Source organism: Salvia miltiorrhiza, chromosome 7 (genome assembly GCF_028751815.1).
Source record: "Salvia miltiorrhiza cultivar Shanhuang (shh) chromosome 7, IMPLAD_Smil_shh, whole genome shotgun sequence".
NCBI classification, from domain to species: Eukaryota; Viridiplantae; Streptophyta; class Magnoliopsida; order Lamiales; family Lamiaceae; genus Salvia; species Salvia miltiorrhiza.
The window spans coordinates 16588849-16599291 of NC_080393.1; the positions used below are offsets into that span (position 1 = coordinate 16588849).

The 10443-nt window shown below is 36.4% G+C and overlaps 1 protein-coding gene across 2 annotated transcripts; it reads left to right on the plus strand.

Moving 5' to 3' along the window:
- Nucleotides 1–502: 502 nt before the first annotated feature.
- On the plus strand, nt 503–10443 carry LOC130995601 (mannosyl-oligosaccharide glucosidase GCS1). 2 transcript variants are annotated; one of them, XM_057920955.1, is made up of 24 exons: nt 503–661; nt 1032–1343; nt 1451–1524; nt 1891–2142; nt 2712–2880; nt 3043–3129; nt 3268–3336; nt 3468–3564; nt 4233–4315; nt 5188–5295; nt 6435–6556; nt 6670–6777; nt 6847–6920; nt 7552–7677; nt 7889–7956; nt 8389–8535; nt 8615–8665; nt 8858–8914; nt 9191–9340; nt 9447–9538; nt 9748–9857; nt 9936–9999; nt 10084–10263; nt 10373–10443. In XM_057920955.1, the coding sequence occupies exons 2-23, from the start codon at nt 1074–1076 to the stop codon at nt 10226–10228; spliced, it is 2523 nt and encodes an 840-aa protein (XP_057776938.1). In that variant the 5' UTR covers nt 503–661; nt 1032–1073; the 3' UTR covers nt 10229–10263; nt 10373–10443. The 2 variants fall into 2 exon arrangements, 1 of the variants encoding a protein (XP_057776938.1); XR_009092216.1 differs by lacking the exons at nt 9936–9999; nt 10084–10263; nt 10373–10443 and having other exon boundaries at nt 9191–9323.

Genomic DNA, 10443 nt, shown 5'->3' on the forward strand with positions numbered 1-10443 from the left:
TTGAAATGATACTAACACTATTTTGTTTTACAAATGACACTAACACTAACACTATCTTGAAATGACACTAACACTATTCTATTTTACAAATAACACTATCATGTTATAGTATTAGTGTCATTTCGCGACAGTGTTATTTATATAACATGATAGTGTCATTTGTAAAACAGAATAGTGTTAGTGTCATTTCAAAATAGCTTTAGTGTTAGTGTTATTTAATGTAAGTATTAGTGTTATGGAGCACAGTGCTTCATGAAGCACACAAGAATTTGCGAACATAGAATATGTCCTCAAGGGGACACCCAAGCCGTGTGAACTCTTATTTATGAACAGTGAAGTTTAAGGTTCAAATCTCACCGCTTCTCATAAAATAATAAATAAATGAATAAAAGAAGGAAAAGAGCTAGACACAGAATATGGCTAGCTAAAGCCCAAAGATTCAACAGAGGCCCAAAACCCGTCTTCTTTGTGGAAATGGATTTCTATTTCATAAACTTAAATAAACAGAAATAACAAACTGAAGAAGCTGCCGCCCCTCACTCTCACTCTCATTCTGCCCGAAAGAGAGAATACAATTCCCACTCCCAATTCTAAATCCCCCTCGCCCTTGTCCATCTGCGCTCACAATGTTGCTTGTTGCTGCTGCAGTTTCTTGTTAAATGTCCCGCCCCTCCCTCGGCTTTCCATTTTCTAGATATATTGCTAATTTGGAATTCACTATTGAGACTTGCTGTTTTACGAATTCACATTTCTGTGTTTGAAATTGAATGACATTTGCGTTTGATTTGGAGCTGTAATTCGGTTTCATCAAATGGAGTAAATTATTTCGACATTTTGGGTTTGGTTTGATTTGAGACCTCCATTCAACAATATTTTCACAAACAATATTAGATTTGAGTAAACAATTAATACTCCTAATTGAGTTACTACTACTATTCTTACATTTTAGGCAAACTATAGTTGACAATTGAGTAGTAAACCGCAGCTATAAATGCTTCACTCTGCCACTGACACTCTTCTCTCTTCTGCAGCCTTCCCATCACAGATAGCCGGATTCGAATTCTTGACCGGCAATGACCCGGATTTCGCGGCGAAACACTCGAGACAAAACAACCGTCGATGCACAATCGCCCAACCCGAGGACCCGAATCCCCGTCACCCGAAGCCGCCGCGGTTTCAATCGGATCATTAATTCCACCTTCACGATTTTATTTTCTATTGGAATTCTTCTCATCTTTATCGGATTTTATATGAAGAATGATTTCATAAATCTTGCAAAGAAGACTGTAAAACCCAGGGTTGTCACGCCGTTACCAGCTCCGAAGCTCATGGATCTTCCTATGGTGAACCAAACTTTCTGTTTAACTTTTTTCTACTTCCGATTAATTTGATAATCTAGTTGCACAAAATTAGAGTCTTTTTCATATATGTACTGAATTTTTCGCTGCAGTTTCAAGGGGAGCACAAGGAGAGTTTGTATTGGGGAACATATAGGCCTCATATTTATTTTGGGATTCGAGCGCGGTAAGTTCTTTTAGGTTTGTCTCTCACTATAAGCGGATTTATCTTAACGTTTTTTGATTGTTTGTATAGAAAATAATCTGTTTCTGCATTCATTATATATCTATTTATATACATATATGTGTGTGTGTGCGCTGAGGCATTGTGATCAGCCTGTGTATGCTTAAGGATAAGGACTGATCGAACTTAAAAATTTCATTTTTTTGGAGCTGCTCTTTTTACATAAGTTTGGCTACTGTGAATTAAAGCGCTAGCATTTTGGTCTTGCTGTGTTCTCTTACTCTGTCTGCAAAATTTTGTACCTTTGCTAATGCATACACGGTTGAGTGATTGCTTGAGAAATTTTATATGAGAAGTTGTCATTGTCAGGACTCCTCAGTCTCTGCTGGCAGGTCTGATGTGGCTTGGTGTTAAGGATGGAAGATATGTCATGAGGCATGTATGCCAGGACTCGGATGAGCTCACGACATATGGTTGGACACATCATAATGGACGTGATTATGGTCGTCAAGTATTGGTTGACCAAAAATTGGTGCTGACCACGAGTTTCCTGAAATCCAAGGATGAAGAGAGTGGTTATGGGGGGGACTGGGCATTTCGAATTGAAGCACAAAATGAAGTGTAAATGCCTATACCTTTTATGATGCTTCATTTTGATAACTTCTATAGTTCTATGGTTTTATCATGGAATGAAAAGATTTTTGCCTAGGATTTTCAGACTACTTCATCATGGATAATCATGTGTAAAGTTGAATCATGTCATGCACTTAACGTGCTGAAGTTTCAAGATTGAGAGGCATGAGAGTTACATGTTTGAAGTTGAAATATAATAATATCATAGTCTATTATGTTTTGGAATATATAAGAATGGTTAGAAAACTTGCTTCCCAGACCAATGCATGAATAGATACATAAACAGAATAATAAGTAATGTTGCTACATCTGGAATCTATATAAGGATGTGACAGTCTTGCAGATCCCTCGTCTTGCCAATATGTTGCGACAAGGAGGTGAATCATTTAGTGTTGTGTTTATTAAGGAGTTCTTTATATTTGCCATTATACTATTCTGATGCTATTTCATTGCTTTAAATTAGTCAATACCTTGCAGACACTTCTTACCTCATAGAGTAATTTGCTACATTTGTGTTGTCTGCTGTTGTGAAGTTTTGATTTTTATGACTGTTGTAGACTTAATGAGGAAATGGAAGAAATTGTGCACCTTTTCTTTTATGTGGCTGATGAAGGTGGAACTGCTCTAGGTCTGGGTAAGGGTACCTCAGACAATCCTGATGACTTCCTTCTGGCGTTTGGTTCAAGGAATGATGTTGGTAATTGGCAACTCCATCTAGAATCAAAGGTACCATATCATTCCAACTGCTTTATGTTTTCTTTTTCTTTATCTTTCTGATGATGATCATCAGCTAGAGCCTGTCACACTCAGAATTATTAGGTTTATTCAGTACATTTTCTGATCTTATCTTCCCAGTGGATAAACTAATAGCTTAGTGAATTCCTGAAGGAGAGCTTTGAGTTCCATTATGCTGGTTTCAAGACACATCACATTCACAATTTATCCGAACTTGTCCAAACCAATCTTGCAATTCAGGTATATAAAATTTAGTTGTGTTATGTCATACTAATAGTACTGTTTTATGTATTTAAATGTTAGTTTTCAGTACTGTGTCCTGCTTTTCGACATTATCATCATACAACTCGAAAACAAGTTCTGTTCTTTTTTGTTTAGGCTAGGACAACTGGTCGGCTTCAACTCTCGGATACATCCGATCACGCTTCAAATATTCTAGTTTTCCAGGTTTGTCAATTTACGAATTTTTCATAATTTTTCTTGTGATTTCTGCATACTAAAATTTAACTTTAGATATCGTGTTGAGATACTTTTGTTATTTTCATCCATATTGCTCATCATTCCTATTTGTAGTTCAGGTTTCTGCAGTGATTCCTTTCAAAGCGGATATTGCTTTTGTAACAAAATTGAGCGGTTCCACTTCAAGATTGAAAGAACGTGTCAGAAGCCTTACTGGTACTGTTAATCTGTTTTTTACATTTATCTTATATTGTTGAGAAGTTTTCCATTTAAATATGCTAAACTTCAAATTTGATACTCCCTCCATCCCATTGATAATGGCTCATTACTGTTCGGCACGGTTATTAAGAAGCGTGATTAAAAGATAAAAGTGATAGAAAGTGGTGGAGCCACAATTTTTTGTGAGAGAAGGTGGTTTCCTTTTTCGGAATAGGCCATTATCAATGCGACAGACGAAAAAGGAAAGTGAGCCATTATTAATGGGACGGAGGTAGTATATGATAACTATCCGGATAAAATGTGTTCCTTTAAAATGCTACTTTAAACCCCTAGTTTCAAGATTTGTTTGTTTTGGAATTTTGGAAAGTAGTATTCCAGTTCTTACACTTTCTCATGCATGCTTTGACATCTATTAGTAAAATTTGTCTTCCCACTTCTCTGATAACCAAAAATATATTCATTTTCGCACCTTCAACTATAAAAGGCTAAATCATTTGTCCGAACATATTTTCAATTTTTACGTGAAGACCAATACAATTTCGTACTCACTGAAAAACAGTAATAATTGAAAATCACACTTGAAAATCAAGCCACTCCTTAATCATTTGATTTTCTGACAACCTGCTTCCCTTGTTTCTCATTTTGAATGCTGAAAATCATTCCAGGTGACTCTTTATCCAGCCATCTCGAGCAGAAACAGGAGCAATTTAACGACAGATTCCAGAGATGTTTTGACATGTCTGATGAGGTAGTACTCGTGAATGTTCCTTTTCTGTCTTATCTAATCATTTACTTGTGAGGCTTATTAATTTTAAATGTTGGATGTTAGACTATGTGTTTTTTCTAAACCATGCATTCCGCTCTAAGCCCTGAGGTATTAAATAAAGGACCGAACTTCATATATTGAATTTTAGTGATGTGCCAATAATCTCTTTTCTATCAAGTCTTCTGTCCTGGCAAATAATAAGTAGTTAGGTTCACATGAAACTGCATCTGTGTCTCAATGAATAATGTATCGTTGTATTCTACATAATTCTGGTCAATGACTTAATGTTAGGAAACCTTTTTTATATTGTCAGTGTGGACCTATTCAGTGCGACTCAAAATATTTAGATCATATTCTCAAGCTTATAATTCTCAAACTTCCAGAGCTCTTTAGAAGTAGACAAAAGGAATATTTGAAGATAAATACGTGCAGAGAAACTAGTGGAAAGAGTTGATACAGAGGACAAAAAATTGCTATCTATATCAATGGTTTTTTATATAAAAAAATTACAAAAGGGTTTGTTATGCAGTAATATTCCGTGGTCTCACATTGTTCTTAGTTAAGGGGCATGAATAACATATATGCTTCTGTCGAATTTGTTTATTAACAGGCTTGGCTACTAGATGTCAGGACTCTCATATGATTTCCACATTTTAATTAAATTTATGGAAATCAAGATTTTGAAAGCAGATAAAAGGTCTGAATTATTTGCACAGTTGTCAATCATCTATGTTGGCTTACTACCATTTTATCTGTACAATATCGTGCCCAGTTCCTCTTCTTTTTATAATTTGTGTACTTTGTCACAATTTCTTGCATGTTTTATGTTCAATGAGAGTTAATGTCTATTTCAGATCACCCCTGAAGCCATAACAGTCGCCAAAGCAGCACTCGGGAATTTGCTGGGTGGGATTGGCTACTTTTACGGCCAATCAAAAATTTCACTTCCACCTTCCTCCAAAGTAAGGAGGTCTGCTGAGTAGTTTATATGCTATTTTTTTAAGGCCCTAGTGAAACTATGAAATGCCTAGATCCCTGTTCCAGAATCCTGAGTTAAGGTTCTAAGTTGGCTCAACATGTTTCTTCCCTGCTTCTTTGCATCCAATGAGAATAGTTGTTTCCTTATAGCAACGAGAACCGTTGAACTGTTACATCTATAAATCTTTCAAGCTGTTAAGTTGGTCACTTGAACTCATGTGATTATATTCATGAAATCTCAATCAAATACCACCGAGAAGATATTACAACTTGGAATAGCAATTATTATTAGCTTGAGTCCAAGTTTAGATGGTATTTTCCAAGTTTTAGGACTGACAAATGGTTCTGGAGAAGAGTTCGAATTGACTATCATCACAACCATCCTCTAAAATAAAATAATAATTGCTTTTACCTTCCTGATCTGTTCTATATTAAAGATTTCTTGATAATATGTAAATAAATTCACTCCTTTTCATTTTATTGCTCCAATTGCTCAAATATATTTTGCTAGTATTTATCTGTGGCTTAGATATCCTATCCTCCCCGGGGTTCATTAACGAAGCTACCCTCTACATCTGACACTCGAATATCCTAATTATCTATTATACAGTCAGGCATAGGGTAACACATTGAAAGGCCCTTCTTCTTTTAGTCAAGTTTTTATTCCCACTAATGTATGGGCATCCCCCAAATGCTGGGTATATTTTATTTTATTTTAGTTTTTAGTTTTTCTCCCAGAGCTGACATGGTGAGAAGAATGGAATGCCCTTTTACTACTACATCTGTTACCCCCTCTTTTTTATCAGTGCTCAAGAGTCTAGAGAAATTCAAGCAATCTAAATCACCACAGTTGGTTCTTTGTTTCTTGAAACTTCTTTGAATAGCTTGTATCCTGAGAATCAGTTGTAGCTCCTTATGCCAAATATATTGTGCAATTCATAATATTTGAACTAGGTCTTGTTTATGTTGGACTGTTGGTAATAACACATGCTTGATCAGCCTTTTGAGTATTCTGTACATAGTTTTTTTTCTTAATTCAACAACACTGTTTCTGTATTTGCCTCAACGATTGTGCCATTTGGATGACTAATAAAGTCACGCAGTTGGGTATCGTCTCATGCAGCTTGTACCTGGCGACAATTATATTCCCTATTGGCCAGCTGAGCTATACACAGCAGTTCCAAGTCGTCCCTTCTTTCCTAGGGGGTTTCTGTGGGATGAAGGTTTTCATCAGCTACTGATAAGGTGGGTTGTGTCTGTAAACACGGAGAACCTTTGGTTTTGCTATCTTCTGGAGAACTGATAATGTTATCTTTTTTTAGTGACTAATAAATATGTTTGTTTAATTACTTGGAAAGGCGATGGGATGCTAATATTTCTTTGGATATCATCGGGCATTGGTTAGATCTGATGAATGCTGATGGATGGATTCCGCGTGAACAAATTTTAGGTGCTGAAGCTTCAAGGTACTCAGCTCCTACTGTAAAATAATTTTGAAAAATCATATTTAATTGCTGATGTTAAGCTATTGGCAGTAAGGTCCCATCGGAGTTTGTGCTTCAGCATCCGACAAATGGAAACCCACCGACATTATTCTTGGTTCTACGAGGTTGAGTTTTTACTGCAGTGTCTGTCCTTTGATTAAATATCATGTTTAATGAGAACAGTAGTGGCTATCCTACAATCGCATCATGATTCTTATTTTGATTTTCTTGGCCTACATGGCCTACAGTAAAATCTCCTATCATATTATTTCTTTCGAAGCCGAGTTGTTGAAGAGTCCAAGGCTCTGTCTAAAATGACATTATATCATTGGAATCACTGTCACACCATTACAAGGATTATCTAGACAAAATTCCACCTTGCAGATTTCATTGGCTTTGCCAGCTTCTGAAGTACTCTTAACATCGCTAGAATGGAATTATTGTTCATTTATTGTCTCTGCCTCTCTTTCTTAGGAAACGTTATAGAATTGATTACATAGAACAAGATAAATTGACTTCTTCACTTTGTTGATTGCAACCATGTCTTACTGAGACATTCTTGTGGGTGTTAGCATTTTGAAGTTTCTTTTTTGTTGGAAAAGACACTCTTCTTAAAATTTTCAATTAGTTTATAACTTATTGGTAAATCAAATTTCACAATAGGCACCCTTTGTGAAATTTCATATTCGCTTGTTGGATGTGAAGATTATGATGTTGCTACAGTGATATAATGATTATAGAGTTTTGTTTCCACAGAGTTTGTTTGCAGCATTAAGAAACACAAATTTAGTGCCTCACAATCAAATGACATCTCCACATTCTTACGGCGAGCATTTGTGCGTCTCGATGCATGGTACAAGTGGTTTAACACTACTCAATCAGGTGAGTGTAATACGAGTTTCTGTATCCTACATATCAACTGCATGCTGCTTGCTTCTCATGATCATATATTTCACCCTGTATTAACATGTTAACCTCATTGTTCAGTTAACAATCAGATGTATAAGTTGCTGACTTGCATCCTAGGAAGCCAATTTAGTCAAGCATAGCAAGTAGAACTATTCTAACTGGAATATTGGTATTATATTCACAGGGAAAGATGTTGGCACCTACTTTTGGCATGGGAGAGACAATGTCACCACACGTGAACTGAATCCAAAGGTTATTATCCATTTTCATATAATATTCCAGTTGGCTGTTGCTAGGTGATATCTCTTTATGAGGTTACTTTCCATCCATCAGACTATGCTTCCTTTTGTTTTCCAATTGAACCCTTTCAAGTTCCAACATATCCATAAATTCGGTTTCTGGGACTGCTGATCTTATGTTATGTGTAGTATCTTGTTATGATTGATAACTGTAGATAGTTTCAGGGACTAGTGTTCAGTTGGGACTTCGAGTAACAAATTTTTGGCTTCCAATTCTAATTATTGATTTCTCAAGCCAAACCATACAGCTGAATAGATTGACAAGTGAGAATATATGATCCTCTATAATAGTTCAAGAGATTCTATACATCCATGATGCATTATGCATATAACATCCTTAACTTTAATGATTTGGATTTATATGAATGATAATTTACCTCTCCAGTCACTGTCTTCTGGATTGGATGATTATCCACGTGCATCACACCCTAGCGAAGATGAACGCCATGTGGACCTTAGATGTTGGATGCATCTTGCTGCTGATTGCATGAGTTCCATTTCAGAGTTTCTCGAGGATAGTCACATCGGAAAGGTGAAGCCAAAAACCTATAATGTTAACCTACGAAGTCTTTAGCTTGAACAAATATTGAAGGTTATACAAATTACTGCAGGAGTATAGCTTGACGGCAAAGCTGCTATCAGATTTTGACCTTTTAAATCAGGTAGTTCCTGTTCTTTACCAGTCTGATAATTTCTATTACTTTTTTGTCATCCTGCTTGTCCATTGAAGATCTTATGCATGTGCATCATGATTGCGTCAGTGTGGAAGTGGGGATCAGATCAATTTGGCATTATTCAATGTGAGGAAGGAATTTTATTGTTTTGTTAATCTCATATGCTTTTTCCATTTTCAGATACATCTTGATAATACCAGTGGAGCTTATTCTGATTATGGAAATCATACAGAGAAGGTATAGGCTTTTCCGAGCATCATATACTACTCTCTTGATCTTGATTACATACCTTTCAGTCACCTGTCTCTTGCATTTTAAAGTTTTTAAGCATGACAATGTTCACAAGTGTCCTAATGTGCTTTTACTCATTTCATTTGCCGCCAGTCTGAGAAAGCCCGTTCCTCTTCTCTTTCTCGTTCATAGGAAAAATAAAGGATACATGAGTATTGTACTAATCAAAATGGAATAGTTTGCTATAGCCCATATTTGCACTGACATTGTGCATCTACTTAGGTTCGTCTAAGTTGGCAGATGGTGGAATCAGCTGGTGGTTATCCTTCACGTGAACTTTTACGAGAAGTGCTGGAGAAACCTGTGCTGAGACTGGTCCCTCATATTGGCTATGTTAGCCTTTTCCCCTTCATGGGTAGGCTTATACCAGCTGTGAGTTGATTAAGTATCTTGATCTTTTGGTTTCTCATCAATTCATTTTTATTTTTTCGGAGGTTGTTTTATGTCCTGTCCTCTCTGTGCATTTGACATGATTCAGGATTCATGGATATTAGAGAAACAGCTTGATCTAATCTCAGACACAAGTATTCTGTGGACTAAGTTTGGACTCAGATCCCTTGCCAAAACAAGGTATCAAAAAATGAGTTTTGCAATACGGCTCGTGGGGAAGAAATTTCTCCATTTGACTTTTTTTTTTACAAATTAACAATTAAATTTAAAAACCGCTCGAATTCAAGATCTTTGGCCTCATACATTAACCATTCTACCGCTATTATTGCATTCACTTTGTCACTTCTAAAGCTTCGCACTACTTTTGTCATTTGGTTTATGCGGCACAGCTCAATATACATGCAAAGGAATACTGAGCACGACCCACCATATTGGAGAGGGCCGATTTGGATGAATATGAATTACATGATTCTTTCAGCATTAAACTACTATTCTCAAGGTACGTATTACCGAGGAGCTCTTTTCCGATCAAACTTAGTTCAACATGTGGTAACACTAATATCCTTGATCATTGTAGTTGATGGACCGTATAAAGACCGAGCAAAGATCATATACACTGACTTGCGGAACAACTTGATTCAGTATGTTGCCACCTTAATACTCTCTTTCAAAGAATGTTATCTTATTAAGTTGATGGTGCTAATCATTAACTTCTCCTGGCACAGAAATGTGGTGAAGAACTACGAGAAGACGGGCTTTTTGTGGGAACAGTATGATCAAAAGAAAGGGAAGGGAAAAGGTGCACGATTGTTTACTGGTTGGACATCACTTATAGCATTGATCATGGCTGAAGCATATAGTGAGTGTTAGGCTGGCTAAATGATGCAGTTTCCAAATCTTCAACGGTGAGTTGGTTGCCGCAGTAAGTCTACATGTAATCTAGGTTGATCACTATGCTGAAACTCAACTGCTGTTAAGTTTTGTGACCTCATAGTTACTGATGTTTTTTGGCAGATGTATGTTTTCCAGCTAATTGAAGAATTGATGATAAAACAATTCAAGAATTTCGACATCTTTTGTTAATA

Coding starts and splice junctions, on each gene's coding strand:
- LOC130995601 (XM_057920955.1), top strand. CDS start 1,074: ATGACCCGGATTTCGCGGCGAAACACTCGAGACAAAACAACCGTCGAT. Junction 1,525..1,890: donor TATTTTGGGATTCGAGCGCG/GTAAGTTCTTTT, acceptor TGTCATTGTCAG/GACTCCTCAGTCTCTGCTGG. Junction 2,881..3,042: donor AACTCCATCTAGAATCAAAG/GTACCATATCAT, acceptor GAATTCCTGAAG/GAGAGCTTTGAGTTCCATTA.